The 17934-nt window shown below is 47.7% G+C and overlaps 1 protein-coding gene and 1 long non-coding RNA gene across 9 annotated transcripts in view; one reads left to right on the top strand and one right to left on the bottom strand.

The window, feature by feature from the left end:
* The window catches only part of LOC138581031 (sulfotransferase 1B1-like), a 537627-nt gene that overhangs the window by 454518 nt on the left and 65175 nt on the right, over positions 1 to 17934 (top strand). For all 4 annotated transcript variants that reach the window (XM_069652055.1, XM_069652053.1, XM_069652052.1 and 1 more), the window contains exon 5: positions 10617 to 10743. In XM_069652055.1, coding sequence (XP_069508156.1) covers positions 10617 to 10743 — 127 coding nt within the window. The remainder of the gene's footprint in view (positions 1 to 10616; positions 10744 to 17934) is intronic.
* The window catches only part of LOC138581033 (uncharacterized), a 470134-nt gene that overhangs the window by 237516 nt on the left and 214684 nt on the right, over positions 1 to 17934 (bottom strand). The window lies entirely within an intron of this gene.

Here is a 17934-nt window from a genome sequence, read left to right on the forward strand (position 1 = left end):
TGAGCTGTCAGGAGAAGAGAGTGCTGGGAATGAGGATTCTTGGATGCTTGAATCCTACCCTGTGAGTGGCCAAGACAACTCGTACTCCATGTGGGAGAGGTCGCGAAGTAGTGAATAGTGAAACCGTGATGAAAGTTGATAGTTCGTTCCGACACAACGTTCAGAGAGTGTAAGGGCAGTCTGAAGCCCCAGTGGGAAGTCAGAGGCAGCAGCAGTGTGCATCGAGGTTCGCCCTGCAACCCAGACACTTCAAAGAAGCTGTTGAGTTTCTCTGAGCCCCGAAATCCAAGACCGCTATGCACACCCGCTCATCCGCCTCCAACTCCCTCAGGATTAGTCGCTTCTCCAAGCAACGAGTTGGTGGTAGATCTTTCTTCGGCTCGGGCTTCCCTCTGGAACAGCCTCCCTGCCTCCCTAAAACTTGAGGAGAACCATCTGCGGTTCCGGAAGAACGTCAAAACCTTTCTCTTTGTTCTGCCTTTTCTCCTCCTTTCCGCTGCTGACCTCCTGGCTGAAACTGAATCAGCACTGGTTACCTGGCCAACCCGCTGATCCCAGGCCACTCCCCCACCAGTCACTCACACCTGCACTGCCTGCCTGGCAACCCCCACACTTGGGGACTGTTTCTGTATCCCTACAGTCCCACTACCAGCAGTTGACACCTGATGTCTGCACTCACCTTTGCACTTGCCACCTGCTGACCGTTACTTTTACTTATTGTTATTATTCTATTCCCATGTACTGCACTGTCCCTTTTCCCCTTCCCCCATCCCATGCACTTGCACGATCTGAATGACACCTGGCCTAGTATCATCATTGTCTGCCCTCCCTTGTCTCGTCACGCCTTGAAACACTTTTGCGTAGGCGCGTTATAAATGCCATATCATATCACACGAACACTAAAAAGTAATTCTACAGTATTGTTAGTGATTTCCATTGTCTGAACCAACACGCAAGTCGAAACTAAGTAGCAGACCATTGCACCAGCATTTATTTCACAAGGCAACTGAAAGACAAGTCGCATGTGAGATTTTTCAGAACTAGCAAACTGGGTCTTTGTATCCCTTGTCAATTAAGCCATCAGAAATGCTTTTTCGGTAAGTAATGCATTGTCTTCTGATGTTTGTTAATCTGCTTAGAATCACATGCTGTGCATAGACTAGCGAGCAGTACCCGGAGTTGGAGGTGGGTTGTGAGAAGGAACAGTAGAGAAAAGATGTCTTAATACTGCTTGTCCCACCTGGGAATCAGATCTAGAATGGGAATCTAGACAGTAGTGTTTTGTAAAGGTGTGCACAGAACTCCAGGTAGCCGCTTTGCAGATGGACTCAAGGGGAACATTTGCAATGAACGCTATGGAAGCCCTGGTGCCTCGAGTGGAGTGTGCTCTTGGCTTGAAGGGTAGTTCTCTCTTAGCAAGAGTGTAACAGAGTGATGCATTGTACAATCCATCTAGAAATAGTGGATTTTGAAACTGCATCTCCTTCTCTTCCTGCTGCCACCGAGACAAAGAAATGATTAGTCTTTCTCAATGGTCTAGTTCTTTCCATATAAAACATCACGGCTCTGCAAACATCCAGTGTATGCAGGCTCTTCTCACCTAAGTTTGAAGGATTTTGAAAGAACGTTGGTAGTTCTATTGATTGGTTGACATGGAATTTAGAGATACATTTTGGCACAAACCTAGGGTGTGTGCGTATAACCACCTTATCCTTGTGAACTGTTACAAAGGGGTCTAGTACAGAGAGCGCTTGTAGTTCACTTGCTCTCCTAATGTAGGTGATAGCTATTAGAAAAGCAGTCTTAAGAGTGAGGTCTTTAAGTGTTGCTTTGTGCATGGGTTCAAAGGGAGACACCATGCCCCTGGTTAGTACCACATTTAGGTCCCATCCGGGAGCGGGATTAGCTATGGGAGGGTGGATTCTCTTCACTCCTTCCATGAAGGCTTTAATAACTGGGACTTTCCACCATGACACTAAGTTGGGAAGTGGTGTATGCGGAAAGTGCAGCTAAATGGACTTTAATAGAGTTAAACACCAAGCCTGAGTCTAGTAGGTGGGTCGGGTACAAAACAATTTGTGTGGGAGAGCAGTCAACCGGGTTGATGCTCCTTCCCCTACACCAGATGACAAATCTTTTCCATTTGCTAGAATAACAGTGACGAGTGTTAGGCTTTCTAGCCTCCCTGAGAATGTCCATGCATCTCTGCGGGAGTTGTAAATGTCCAAATTCTATGATCTCAAGAGCCAGGCTGCTAAATTCATGGTCTGAGGGCATGGATGCAGTGTCCTGCCCTTGTGCTGTGACGACGTGTTGTACGGGCATGGAAGTTTCACTCTGGAGGAGATAGGGACATCTCCATCAAGTGAGCGAACCACGACTGTCTGGCCCACATAGGGGCCACCAATATCATTGTAACCTGTTCCTGGTGCATCTTGTGCACTATCTTGTTGAGAAGGGGAGTCGGGGGGGGAGGGGAGCGTAAACAAATTTCCCTAACCATGGTATCGATAGACCGTTCCCCTTGGATTGGTTCTGGGGGTACCCGAAGGCGTAATCTTGGCATTGGGAGTTCTCCAGAGTTGCTAACAGATCTATTTCTGGGAATCCCCATTGTGTGACGACGTCGAAGACAATGTCTTCGTGTAATCGCCATTCGTACTCTTAATGGCAGAGGGAAGTCTCTGCTGAGTTCGTCTGCTAGCAGATTGAGTTCCCCTGGTACATGTTGTGACAGTAGGAACATGTGTTTGAGAGCCCACTTCCAGATGTTCTGGGACAGCTTGGACAGTCCTGGAGAGTGAGTGCCCCCTTGCTTGTTGAGGTAGTACATGGCTGTGGTGCTGTCCGTGAGGACCATCACTGTCTTCCCTTGCAGGTGTGCCTGGAAGGCTTTCAGTGCCTTGAACACAGCTAAGTAAGTTTATGTGCTTGGATGCTACGCTCGGAGTCCAAACTCCGTGAGCAGTCTAATGGGATAGGTGAGCCCCCCATCCTGTGAGGGATGCGCCTGTGGTTAGAGTGGCTTCCACTGCGCGGGTGGCGAATGGTTTCCCTATTACCAGGTTTTCCTTCGACCACCACCGTAGCGAGAGAACCAAGGCCTGCGAGACCACCACTAGATCGTCCCATTGTCCGCTGGCCTGACACCACTTGCTGTTAAGCCACTCTTGCATTGGGCCCATGCGCAGGCGGGCGTGAGGTACCAAGTAAATACATGACGCCATCATTCCTAGTAAGCGCATTGCTTTGCGTACCAACACCTCTCGACCGGCCACATATTGAGGGATTTGAAACAGCAGGTTTTGGACCCTCTCGTTGGAGGGGAAGACAAGGCCGTCCTTTGTTCGAATTAGAGCCCCTAGGAATTATTTGATCTGGCTGGGGTCTAAACTGGACTTCTTCTCGTTGATGGAGAAGCCCAGTTGAAACAAAAGTTCTACAGTCTTTTGGGTATTTGAGAAGCATGTTTCGTAAGAATCCCCAGTTATGAGCCAATCGTCGAGGTAAGGGTATACTGGGATGGACAACCTGCGCAGGTGGGCCACTGCCAGTACCTTCGTGAATACTCTCGGCACTGATGCTATGCCGAAGGGCAGCACTCTGAACTGGTAGTGTTTGCCCTCTATCATGAACCTGAGGTATTTCCTGTGCGCTGGCAACATTAAAATATGAAAGTATGCATCTTTCATGTCCAGTGTTGTCATGTAATCTCCCTGTGAAAGCAGGGGGATTACCTCCTGTAGAGTCACCATACGAAACTTTTGAGGTTTGACAAATTTGTTCGCTGGGCGCAGATCTAGTACAGGGCGCATGGTTAAGTCCTTTTTGCATACAAGGAAGTAAATTCCTTCCGTTACCTGGGATAGAGGCACGACCTCTATAGCTCCTTTTTCTAGTAGTTGGTCCACTTCTTGAATGATGGCGAGGTGTTCTGGCGACATGCGTCGTCCCCTTGGGGGTCTGTATGTAGGGGAACTGTTGAATTCTATACAGTAACCGCGGGCTATGGTTGATAGTACCCAGCGGTCTGATGTTATACCCTCCCATGCTGGAAGAAAGGATGTTACCCGGCCCCGACCAGCGAAGCATGGGAGGGGAACCGAATTTTTGAGTCATTTGGTATTGGTGGCTTGGGAACCTCTAGGGGTGGGACCCCAACCTCTTCCCTTGCCACAACATTGTCCTCTTTGGTTGTATTGTCCACTGGTGCCTTGGTTAGAGGACCACTTACCTGCAGAGTATTGCTGCTGCTGTTGTTGCTGCTGTCGTTGGCCTCGAAAAAAGCGTTTGTTGCCATAACCACGTTTGTTGGGAGGCCTTGAAATTTGGTCTAGGGTTTCGATGGTGTCAAATTCCTTCTTTGTGGTCTCTAGTGCCTCATCCACCGCCTTACCAAAGAGGTTTGCAACTTCTATAGGTTTGTTAATTAGAGATGCCTGTGTTTCAGGTTTAAAGCCTGAATTACGTAGCCATAGATGGCGTTTGAGAAGGATTCCTTGGACTAGGGAACGGCCAGCCGTTTCTGCAGCATCCAGAGTATTTTTAATGATGCTGTGGTTGACTACGGTCCCTTCAGTCACCGTGGCTAGAAGCCGAGTACGTAGGGGTTCCGGTATCTCCTCAATGTCCTTACGTAGTTTGCTCCATTGTGCATCTGCGTAACTTACCAGCAAAGAGTTGTTGTTGGCAATTCTTGTGGAAAAGGCAGCTGAGGCTGTAATCCTCTTTCCTAGGGCATACCATTTTTTGCCCTCTTTATCTGGTGGTGCCTCGCTAGTTGACAGCGGGCCCCCTGCTCTCTTCCTCGTATTTGTCACCACTAAGGAGTCTGGTACAGAGTGGCCCTTGATGTATAACGGGTCCGATGGAGAAGGACTAAATAATTTTTGTCTCTTTACTGAGGCGAGAAGGGGAATGGTTTGGCTGACAGGGGGTTTCTCCTTAATGATCTTTTCTACAAAGTCGATGTCAGGAGACGTTTCCCCGCTCTCGATCTCGAAATGCGATGCTGCCTTGCGTAGTAGTGCATTAAAGGTAGGTTGATCGTCTATAGGTGACGTATCCCTAATAGGTGAGTCCTTGGGAGGGGACATGTTTATGGCGTCAGGGTCTGAAAACGCTGATGGGGACTGCCAGGGCTGTGAAGCGCCTTCTTCTGGGTCTTCTCCGAAACCCCCACCACCCATATCTGGGTTGTCTTCAAAACCTTCCTCCTCTAGGTTTTGTTCCCCTTCATTGCCTAAGAATTCATCATCCTCCTGAAAGTGGGGGTCCTCTCCAGTGAGGTCATATAAATCTACATCCTCTTGGGGGGATCAAACAGCCTAGGGTACTTGGCCCTGGGATCCTCCTGAGGTCCCTCTCTTGATCTCTTGGGTGTTGGAAGGTTCTGAGTGTCCATAAACCTCTCAATTTTGTCCATACAGAACTGGAGTCTCTCTAGGGTTTCATGTGGTACCCCAGAGCGGTCAGGGGGGGAAAAGGGAGGGCCTTCCATTAGAAAACGCTTTGACCTATCCCAAAACGTTGAAGAAAGGTTCCCCTCTGCTTCTGAAAAGCCTTCTGGTAGGCTAGGAGTCCCTCTCGATGGAGGGGGCGGTTCCTGGCTTCCTTCTGACCTTTTTTACGTCTCCCGGGTCTTATGAGCGGTGATCGACGTTTCTTTTGCCGCCCGTCTGTGGCTATCGGTGGAAATAATCCACGCCAGGCTCTCGACAACTAAACTCCTCCGGGTACCTCCGGCGTCGACGTTACAGGCGTCGCTTGCTCTACGACGACGGGCGCTCTCTGACGGTGCGCATTGTCTGGCGGTTTAGTGATAGCGCCCTTATCTGGGGTTAGCCCAGTCGCTAGTCACGTTTGCGAATGCGAGGGGGGTTTAAGACTCTTATGGTCTGAGGAGGCTGCCGGTAGGACCTGCGTCTCCGTTGGCACTAATGCTCTCTTCGTCTTCGACGAGGAAGAGACGTGGGTCGTGTGTTTATGGGAGTGTTTTCTGTGTGCGTCCTTGTCGTCGGGGTGTTCATCCCCATAAGCAGGGCGTGAGCCGAGCTTGTCGGGGCCGGGGACAGCCGATGAGGAGCGTCTCCTTAGAGAGGTCTAAGAGTTCTGAAACGGACGTCGAGTTGTCACATTCCTCGTCACTTTCAGCGGCGGTGGCGGCGGGTGATGAATCAGACCAAGACATGGCGTAGGCTGCCCACCTTTTGACCCTGCAGTCTTTTAAAGTCTTCGGCTTAAGGAGCTGACAGTTCCTCCATTAGGTTGTCATCAATTCAGGGCTAGATCCGGTAAGGTTGTCTCAATGGGCATCTTCTTTCGAACACACGCTGCACTATTGGCACAACGGCTGGTGTCAAACAAGGCAGGGTCTCATGTCTCCAACACATGGGAGGAAGGGGGGGGCAGGGCCTCCTGCAGAGGTATACAGCTGTTCCTCTACAGGTGGACCATGTGGTCTGACAACTGTGCCTAGACCAGGGAACCCTCAATTGTGAAAGCCAAAGACATTGTGAAACAAAGCAAGAAGGAGCAGTTTAAGTGAACTGTTAATGCAATCCAGAAGGAGTGTCAAGTTGACCAGACTGCAACCAAGTATACGTTGATACGTTGGAGTCTTGGGAAAGGGAACCCTGAGGGTTGTTGAACTGCAAATACTGTCTTCAAGACAGAGCCCTCAAGACCCCTTTTGTCCGAGGTTTGTGTGGAGCTGTGTTGCCTTGACCTTGGGGAAGGGAACCCCAAGGATTTCTGGAATGGTTTGAACTTGGGAAAGGTAATCTCAAGCGTTTTGTGGATCTCACTTGGGGAAGGGGAGCTGGAAATGAAGCTAAAAGCTGGAAGAAGCTTAGAACTGTGTTGATCACCATTTCTTTTATTATTGACATCCCTACACATTGTTTAGCTGTCGCTTGTGAGGGCAAGGATAGGTTTTGGAAACAGACAGACTTTTAAGTTGAACTCTTTGACTCAGACTGTCATTAGTTTCATTTAGGCAGGGAAATCCCACCTAAGCTTAGGGCAATTTAGACCTTTTGATTTAATAAACCATTTTATTTTGAACTTTGAATCTCTTGTCTTTGTCTTGCTTCATGATGTCTTCACAGTACATATAGTAGCAGTTGGCTAGAGTCCGGTTAACTTGTATTTAGCTTTGGGAAAAGGACAGCACTTGCAGTAGGCACATGCAATACATACCAGGCACCTCCGCTGCAAACCGTCCTCCAACTATACATACATGAGGGAGACAGAGAAAATCATGGGAGATCATCAAAGACTTCTGTTGCATGCCAGGAGGCACCCAATTGTTGGTGAACGTAGATTACCACTCCGAACGGATTTAGAGTTGGTAGAGTCCACCAGAATCAAGGCTATAATAAAACTCTGAAATATATTGGACCGTAGGGGGTGCCCAAGTGTTGTGACGTGAAAAGGCACAGTCCTCTTAAAAACCAGGGACTACCTTAAGGAGACGAGGAAGGACATAGGCACAGGGATGAGGGAGGAAGAGAAGGGGCTACTAGAGCCTGGGAAGCCAAAGCTGTAAAGGTAAATAAAGGAAGTAGGTTATAGGCTCCACGTCTCCAGGATTGCAGTAAATATGAGAGTGGCCGAGAGAGTTTTCTCCAGTGTAACACTGGCCATAAATGGCAACAAAGGGAAACATTCCTATGCACATGGAACCAAAGAACTTTGCCCAGGATGAGAAACAAGGCTGCAGCAATCCGCCGCTTGGAAAGAAGACTAGAAGCCCTCAACGAGGAAGCAGCTGAGGTCCCTGCTCCATAGACGGCAGTCCGCCGCATCAGGTGAATATAGTGGAACAGCAGGTGTCCCTGCCATGTGGATTGCAATCTGCCGCAAAAGGAAGACCGAAGGCAGTCATACACACACGGCAGGGCAATCAGCCCTATTACATTTTGGAAACCGGCAATCCGCCGCACTTCAAGAGGAAGGGCAATCCGCCCCATGGAATACTGGAAACGGCAGTCTGCTGCAATTTATGAGGAAGCGCAATCTGCCCCATTAGGCAACCCATCTGTGGAAAAGGACAATATGCCTGTGGAAAAGGGCACTTAGCCCTGGGGTACGAGGAAGCACACAAGGGCAATCTGCCCATTTACGCTGCTAGTCCCGGCTCCAGGAAGGGGGAAGTTTCCCCACGCGAAGAGGAACTGGTCAGCACTACGCCACATGGTAAGGGAATCTGCATCAGAGTCAGGTAATCTGCCCCTCAATTAGAGCAACCGGCTGCGCAATGTGAGATGTTACGCCACGGCTACAGGAGAGCCGATCCGCCCTGGTAATAAAGAGCAATAAGCTCACTGCAAAGGGAGGCTGCACTAATTCCCCCCAACCCCCTGACGCTCCCACCCCAGTGCATCCTGCCCATTAAGAACACTGAAATTAAAAGGTTGTCACCCACTGAATATACAGACCAGGTCTGCCACAACGAAGGACAACGGGTAAACTGTCCTGCTGAGTGGAAGGAGGTAGAAGTAAGCAGCAACTAACAGTGATTTCCGGTGCCCACAAGTAAAAAGGGGAAGTCAAAGATGCAGAATAACAGGACTCCGTCCCCCGGAGTGACAAAGGGGGGAATGGCTGAGTGGAATAGAGAGTTTTCTCCAGTGCAACACCGGACATAACACCAACGTAAATAAAACAGACAATGGGCAACAATTCCAACATTTTGAATTTCATAGCTGCTTAGATTGCCTTGGTGTCAAGTATACCCACTTCACCCTGGGAATGGCCACATATCACTGGAGATTCTGAGAGCAATTTAGCACAGATTGTGCCCCAGCTAATCTCCTTAGAGGCCGACATCTCACATTAACCATACTGACCCACAGGTCCAGCTGAACCAGTGAACAGGGCAGCCAAAGTAGGGACAATAGCTCTATGTGGCGAATCGTGGGATTCGGTCACTTTTCCCAAGAGTGGGGCCCCTTCTTGGATGAAGACTCCCTTTCCAATGAGGTACATCCCTATTATTTGACAGACAACTAGAATCCTCTTACATGTTATTGTGATATAATGAAAGAATTAATCTATCAGCCTAGTACTGTGAAGAGTAAGAACAAAGGAGGGATAATTAATGCCTGCTTGTCAATCGGTGAGATGAAGAAGCCAAAATGAGTTATGACAAACATGGCCCTAACACAAAGGGAAGACTTTCATGAGACTCTGAGCAGTGGATAATAGAAAGAGGAGTGCCAAGAGAACCAGGAAGTAAGACCTGGGAGTTTAAAACCAGATGGATTGCGAAGGCTTGGAACCTTGAGGAATACGCTACTTTACCCGCACGGAAGCAGTTACCGGGAAGAAGTACCAGCAGACTGGAGGAAGCCTGTCAAAGTCCCTGGAGGGACACTCATGCATGGACAGAGAAGAGCACTAACGTTGGCGTGCCAGAGAGGAAGTATGCCTATGCCAAGAATGGATATAGCAGTGATGATGATCTCACCAGTGAATACCACTAGGATGGGGCTGACCAAGAGGTCACAGACATGGCCACTGATGGTGAAGCTAAGGAATCCTCTGGTGTCTAGCCACTGGTGCATGCTTCGCTGATTTAGAATGAGAAGCCACGGATTGAGCTACTGCCTGAAGGATTGCTTTGCCACTTTTCAGAAATTGAATGAGTATGACCGGGGAGAAGAGATGCTGAAGATAAAAAAAACTGAATCGTATTAGTCAGAATTTTCTACCTACGCTGAAGGTGATTTTACATGCAACCCCACATGTTTGTCCTGCGCCAGCATCCGATGTGCTCATGCAGACCTTACCCTAACAATAATCACCACACTGAGGCTGCGATGACATGGCCTGTGCTATGAAGACTCCTTGCATGATTGGCAGATTGAGGTTAAAGTCCCAACGCCACTTTATCTCTGTTCTGCTCTGTATCTCCAGTGTGTCCAGAGTGAATGCTATGTGATAAACCTTATGGTTGCAGCCATGACAGTGAAACAGAACAGCATTTATACCATTGTTTGTTCTCATATATAAATACTTCCTTTTCCAGGCAGCCTTGGGGTTCAAGAGCCATGCTGGACAAACCTTTCACTAGGTCTTTGTGGTGGTGTGAGGTTGACTAGACCTCATGATGGGAGCTTTGAGACGGTAGTGCAAGGCACTGCTTATTCCTTGGCTGGAGACCACTTGATGGTGATGCAGAGTATTGGAAGGCCCAGGTGTGGCAGATTGCTTTGTGGTGGTGGTATGGTACCCTCTTCTATCCTAAAGTGGGGGACCTCTGGGACTAGGTGGGGTAGGGGAAGTCCTTGAGTGAGAGACTTTGGGTAACTCCTAAACCTTTGAACGAAGACCGCTAGTTGGGTGGTGTGAGGAATTCCTATCCTCTGGGCTTGTAACCACTGTGTAGTGGTCACGGGCCCGTAGGCTCCAGGAGACAAAGGAAAGGTGTGGGTCCAGACACAGTAGTCCGAGACAAAGCAGTGATGATGCCCAGTATGTAGGCAGTATGCAAGGACTGGATTGCCCTTCCGCCAGCAGTAACCTGCTCTCCTTTTCCTTCCCCATAGTTCGTAGGTACACCTTTACTCATTCAAAGCAGAGGTCCTCACACTTTTCTTTCTCCTCCCCAGGTGGTCTACGTAGCACGTAACGCTAAGGATCTGGCAGTCTCGTATTATCATTTTGATCGGATGAACAAGCTGCACCCAGAGCCAGGAACCTGGGCGGAATACCTTGAAAAATTCATGGCTGGCAATGGTAAGATAGAAGGCCTCATTGGTAGGCACACTTTCTAGCTGCGGTGCCTGTAAGCAGTACATAATGAAAAGAATGTGGTAAAAACGGATCCAAGATGGCTGAATGGGGAAACTGCTTTCTTGAGGCTTAATACATTCTAACTAAGCTCCATCAGTGCTTTTTTACAGACGTATGCCATATTGTTTCCTTGAAGTAATACTGGCCTCGTCTCCGTGCAAGCCAAGCTCAAAAACGTAACTCTGCAAGAGTTCATGGTGGATGCAATAATTAAGTCTCTGGTGACTATCAAGATGGAGGTTTAAATGAATTTGAGATTCATGTAGGAGTATTTCTAAAAATAAACCATGTTATTTTTATCAGTACATGGCCACGGGTGCCATGTGCTTTTCAAGTTTCCAGTGGGTGTGCCATTGAAAAAAGGACAGGGCAAGTCTAGTAGCAGTCCAAATGAACTATTTTTATATCACTGCACCTAAATATTCGGTAGAAAGGAAGGTTTCTTATGGACTGCAAACCAGGGGAGGTAGAACCCGATTGCTGGGACCCTCACCAAGACTGCATAGTAATGCAATGCACTGATTTAGAGACTATGGCACCCATGGAGATTAAATCTGATGCAAGCCCACCCTCCCCCCGCACCCGGGTCCACAACAAAACAGGCTATTTTGTGGAGTGATGATGTATCTGAATTGCCTGGTATCTGGTGAGAGCTTTTACAGCCTCTATTTTCAGGTTAAAGATATGATCATGAGCAAATTCTTCAGAGAGGTTCAATGAATCTCCAAACGTTCTCTTTTTGCACTTGAAGACACAGGTCTTGATACAGGCGTTTCAAGAACTGGTGAAGCTTTCTGCAAGGTCATGATAACAGTTTCCTAGGGTAGCGCTACAGCAGTACATGTGAAAGCAAATATTGGCAAGCAGAGGGAGAGCTACACCTTCAACACCTTGGCTCTTTTCGGATGGGGTGTGGCATACTGAGGTTCACCTAGAGGCAGGGTCATTAGCTGGTTAATCTGCAGGGCAAACCATGATAGCTACCAAACACAGGGGCACTCTTTGGCAGCTCCTACTGTACCTTGTCACAGCACTGGATAGGTGGCTCTCAGAAGTACTGCAGTGGGTCAAACAGCGCCTGTTCTGCTTACAGATGAAGGCCTGAAGTACACAGTCACCAGGGATGCTGTAGGTCTCTGTGAAATCGGGATCTCAAAAGCTGGGTAGCTTCTGCTTCTTCCAAGAGATGAAGTCTAGTTCACAGTTGCTGGGAGTGTAGTAAGGGACTGCTTCGTACAACCCAAATTCACAATCTTCAGTTTGCAAAGAGTGCTGCTCTTCCAGCATGACATGTGATCCGTACGGTAGTATCCAAATTGACCTTTTACAATTGACCTTTTGTCCTAATTGACCTAATAGTGTTCCAAATTGACCTTCTGCACAATTGACCATTACCTTTATTTTACTTTTTATACATATGTGTGGGTTAGGTTTGGGATAATAAATAATATAATGGGATTGGGCAGGGGGTTGCAGGGGTTTTTGGATTGAGTGGGGGATTGCTGGGGTTTACTCCGCATATATTTCCTAATTGACCTTCATTTCGCAATCAATTGTGCAGAAGGTCAATTCTCCCGCGATCCATTGTGAAAAGGTCAATTAGTATACATCCATCTGAAAATTTTGTACACTTTTGAGTATGGGATTACTGGTGCCTGATTGGGCCCTCTTTTACTTCAGACAGGGGTTTGGGGGGGTTCAACTAGCTCCCACCCAAGTTGATTTCAAGCCACCCATATTTCATTAACTACCCCTCTAACCAAAATAGTTATAAGGAAACCTCATAGTTAAAGGAAGGCCCACCATGTGTGCTTTTTTCCCCTTTTGGTGTACTTAACAGCAGGGTCATACTCTGGGCTACAAATACATCCTGCTAACATGGCACCTAAAATCTTCAGGCAGAGGCCTTCTCTTTTCTCATCAAGAGTGGAGTCGATATTAGGCTTTCAGCGTTCTCTGAAGCCACTCTTGATCAGCATGCATGTATTCAGATGCTGAAACATGCCCTGCATGGGCTAGATAAAATGGCAATGATCTTACATCTTGTTATCCACTTAGTGGACTCAGGAGGATTTACTCTGGGTTTCTGACGGGCCTTGTTGATTTAATTTCACGTGCCCTGTCTTCATATGTTGGAATGTGGACCACTACTTCTTGTTTTGCCAATCGTCATTGTTCGTGCTGATCTGGAACAGGGCAAGTGAAATTAAATCAACAGCGCCCATCCGAAACCCAGAGAAAATCCTCCTGAGTCCACTAAGTGGATAACAAGACATAAATGAAAATATTGTCTCCTATTGTTATATATTATAATATGATGTATGCAAACCATTATATGTCCTGAAGAAAGCGGAAACCGATTGATAACCGCTGAAACCGGTTGACGATAAAGGAACTGGTTTGGGAGTGATGACCTAAACCCAGAGACTGTCATGATTCCTACCCCCGGGCATCCGGACCAGGTCCATCTGTCCCGGGAGCAGGCATCCAGATACTTGGGAAAAACCCAGCAGCCCCGGCTAGGGGCTATCTGTGTACAGTCCTGGCGCCGTAGGCGCCAGGCTCATAGAAGGGGTCAGTCCTGGCGCCATAGGCGCAGGCTCATTTGCTTTCACTTACCTCATGCAGACCATGCTGCTCAGCATTCAAGCCAATGTGAAGTCTGAAGGGGGACTACTTTATTTCAGGGACTATTTTCTAACTCAGGCGTGGTCTTGGGTACTTCTTACCTGGGACTACTTTGAAGGCCCGAAGAGCAGCTCGCGCTTCGCGTTATTCTGCATCCTGCAGCGTAACGCTCACTGTGCCTGCAAGCCAGCATCCAGTCTTCTGCCACGCCCGCCTCGAGTCTGGAGCTCCTAGAAAAAAGGGAGAAAGAAGGAAAAAGGTTAGAACAAGAACCATACTTATTTCCTCAACTGATTCTGGATCCATCGCGCCTTAGAATAGGAAGAAAGACGTTATTTGATGCGCGTTGCATCACCTGCTGCAGCGCCGTGCTATACTCGCCAGCCTTCGCAGCACCTCCATGATCCACCTCTGTCTTCATCATTTCTTCACCAAACTCCGGCACCTACGGGGAATAAAAGAACAGCAAGGTGAGCCGAGAGAATAAATAAGACAATATTAGTCACCACAATAGACTTACTTGATTTTACCGCCGGAGGCATTCTTCATCTCCACGGGCCGGCGCAGCCTCCATTCATCTTCGCCGAACTCCGGCTCCTAAGGGGAACAAAAGGACAGCCAGGTGAGCCGAAAGAACAAACCAAGGGAATCTCTTTCACCATAATAGACTTACCTGATTTTACCGCTGGAGGTATTATTCCTCAAAACGCCATAATTTCTCACTCTGCACCTGTAATAAGGGAGAAAGCAACAGATTACATACCGGTGTCATTTGCCGGACAGTGTTGGATAATACAGACTCTTACCTGAACTTTACCAGCCGCACGAGGCAATCTTCTCTAGGGTCAAGCTGCAAGGAATCGGACAAGAGTGAAAGTCAGACATTTTGAACTCTTACAAACTATATACTTACGGCTCCTCGCCAGGAACCTCAGAGTCAATATTGTTCTGGAACTCTCCAATTCCTTCGGACCAGTGAAGTAACTGGTTATCCACGCGCCCCTGCATTCTACGCAGGATGGAGAGCTCATTCTTTACAAACCTAAGGTGAGAATATAAAAAGAGACATCGGAGGTGATTAGAGGGGAGAACAGTGGGGGGGTATCACTCAAATCCACGGGTGGTTAATTCCCTTTCTCCACTTTCAGGAGAATACTTCTTCGGGTCAAGCAGACGAGATTAGGTGGGCCAGTCCAGTCTGTCATCTCTGCACTACGCGTCACGTGGGTGGAAACCGCAGCTGTCCAGTTCCGATCGACGCCCCTGTGGGAGCCAGGTGAGCGTAACAGAACGCAAAGCCTACCCACAAATTCCCACCCGGGCGTTATGGAGACCTCAGAAACTGACCAACTGGCCCAATTACTAGGGGAACTAAGGGGTGAGGTACATTCTGCCCGCCAAGAAACTAATGCGCTCCGGAGAGAACTGATTTTGTCAAAGGAGCGAACTGATGACCTTGCTAGGCAATTGCTGCAAAGCCAGGCTGGACAAACACCCCTGCCTGGACTAGGGGGGAAACCCAACTCCTGTTTCATCAAGCAACCCTGTGCAAGTAATCCTACCAGGAACTATTCCTTTAGCTCCGCCCGAACGCTTTGCTGGGGACCCCAAAAGGTTTGCCGTGTTTATGAATCAATACCGCATGCACTTTTTATGCAGACCTGGAGCCTTTCCAAATGATCAAGCCAAAGTAGCCTTCGTACTATCATATCTCAGTGGTAGCGCAGCCGATTGGTCGATTCCTCTAGTCAACCAGGACGACCCTCATCTTTGTGACTTTCAGAGTTTTCAATTGAGCATGGAAAGACTATTCGCCTGACATTCACAGGGACAGGCCTTGGATAACGAACTTTTGTCCCTGCGACAGGGTAACCATGATCTACTAACCTATATCGCTACCTTCAATAGGTTGGTGGTGGAAACAGGATGGCCCGAGGTAAAGCGAATTACATTATTCCATCGTGGACTGCGAGGAGAACTCAAAGATGTTTTGGCTCAAGTTGTGAGCCCAACTCAGGATTGTGCTGAATATATAGATTTAGTGGTCCAGATAGATCACCGACTTCAGAATAGAAAGGCGGATCGAGCTAAGTTCGAGAATCGAGTGTTGGTTAAACCCAATGTTACCCCCAAAGGAACGGATGCACCGGAACCCATGCAGATGGGGGGGGGTTAGGGTCCTTTAACTCAGAAGGAAAGAGAAAAGAGACGACAGTTGCACTTGTGTCTGTACTGTGGATCCTCGGGACATTTTCTACGGGATTGCCCAGTAAAACCACCCAAAAAGGTGGTAGGAGCTGCGGACAAGAGTCAAACAGAGTCTGACCCGGGAAACGACCACGCCCGACAAGCATAGAGGTCCGCTTGCCGAGCTTAAAGAAGGACATTCAAACCTCGCACCTAATCGTGCCAATGGTCCTCATTGATCCTAGGCAGCCATCACGTATGCACGCAGTAAGAGCGTACATAGATAGCGGGGCCATAGGAAACTATATGGATCAAGAACTGGCTTCAAGGATGAAACTATCTCTTTGCAAAAGAACCACTACAGATGTCATCACTATCGTCGATGGAACTGAAATTGCCTCTGGGCCAGTAACTCATTCCACTACAGAGATGACACTATTGGGTCAAGATGGGCATCGAGAAAGCATTGTGTTTGACTTAATCAAGGCTCCACAACTCCAAATAATTCTGGGAATGCCATGGTTGGAAACACATAATCCTTGTATAGAATGGCGAGAGAAGAGAATGACCTTCCCAGATTGTGCACACACCTGTTACCAAAAAAAGAAACTTGAACAAGGGCCTGGCCACAGTCAGTAACCCACCTGTTCAGTTACCTCAGGAATATCAAGAATATCTAAATGTTTTTCAGAAGGAACAGGCAAACACTTTACCACCTCACAGATCTTATGATTGTCAGATCGATCTTGTACCCGGTGCACAACCCCCATGCAGCAGGATCTACGCCCTTACGGAGCCTGAAAACCTTCACCTACGACAATACCTGGATCAATACCTTGCTAATGGCTTCATTCGTCCATCCAAGTCTCCTGTATACTCAGCTCTGTTCTTCGTACCTAAAAAGGAAGGTGACCTTAGAACATGTATAGATTACCGCACATTAAACCAAATTACGGTAAAAAACCAATACCCTTTGCCTCTGATCCTCGAATTACTGGACCAAGTTAAGGATGCTTGTATCTATACTAAGTTAGATCTCCGAGGGGCATATCATCTGGTACGCGTGAAGTAAGGCGATGAATGGAAGACTGCCTTTCGCACCAAGTACTGATTATTCGAATATCAGGTGATGCCTTTCGGGTTGTGCAATGCACCGGCAGCCTTCCAGTATTTTATGAACAATGTTTTTTGCAAACTCATTGACATCTGTGTTGTTTACATAGACGACATTCTAGTGTACTCCTCCTCAAGATCAGACCATGTTAAGCACGTTCGGGCAGTCCTTGAAAAATTACGCCAACACAAGTTGTATGCAAAGTTGGAAAAATGTGTCTTTCATTCCACAGAATAGGATTTATCCTGACCCCAAAAGGAGTTCGAATGGACTCTCGAAAAGTGGATGCCATTGTCAAATGGCCATCACCCAGTTCAGTTAAAGGAGTTCAAAGCATGCTTGGCTTCGCTAATTTCTACCGGAGGTTTATCCCTGAATTCTCTCATATTGTACACCCATCACAACACTTTTGAAAAAGAACAAGCGCTTCTTGTGGACTGAAGAAGCTGAAAAAGCCTTCCAAGATCTAAAACTGAAATTCACGTCTGCACCTGTTTTAAAGCATCCTCGCCCCGAGCTTCCATACGTAGTTGAGACAGATGCATCCAGTTTAGCCATGGGAGCTGTCCTGTCTCAGAAGGATCTGGAAACCGGCCAACTTCATCCAGTAGCATTCTGGTCAAGAAAGCTCTCGGCACCCGAATTAAACTATGCGGTTATCGATAAAGAGTTATTGACCATCAAATCTGCTTTCAAGGCTTGGCGGCATTATCTTCTCGGCGCCAGGCATCCCATCACTGTAATCACCGATCACAGGAATTTGCAATATTTGAAGACAGCCAGGGCCCAATCATCACGTCAACTTAGGTGGGCATTATTCTTTGCAGAATTTGATTTTGTGATCACTTACCGACCAGGTTGTAAAAATGGCAAGGCCGATGCCCTATCGCGAATAAGAATGGGAGAAGCATACTCGAACCCGGAATTTGTACCTATAATTTCAGAAGAAAGAATCCTTGGCATAACTACTCTACAAACTCTAGAAGACATTCATTCAAAAATCAAGTAATGTTTTAATCCAGCAGCCCTACAGGACTGGGTAAAGAAAGGCCAAGATTATTCAGTTATCAATGATCTACCGTACTATCAAGGTCGTCTATTCATACCACACAAGGAGCTACAGGAATTAGTCATCTCCAACTATCATGATGCGCTGATTGAAGGAAATCCAGGGGTCGCAAAAACTGAAGCTAAAATTAAGAGGC

Source organism: Ambystoma mexicanum, chromosome 3p (genome assembly GCF_040938575.1).
Source record: "Ambystoma mexicanum isolate Mex_15411 chromosome 3p, UKY_AmexF1_1, whole genome shotgun sequence".
Taxonomy (NCBI): Eukaryota; Metazoa; Chordata; class Amphibia; order Caudata; family Ambystomatidae; genus Ambystoma; species Ambystoma mexicanum.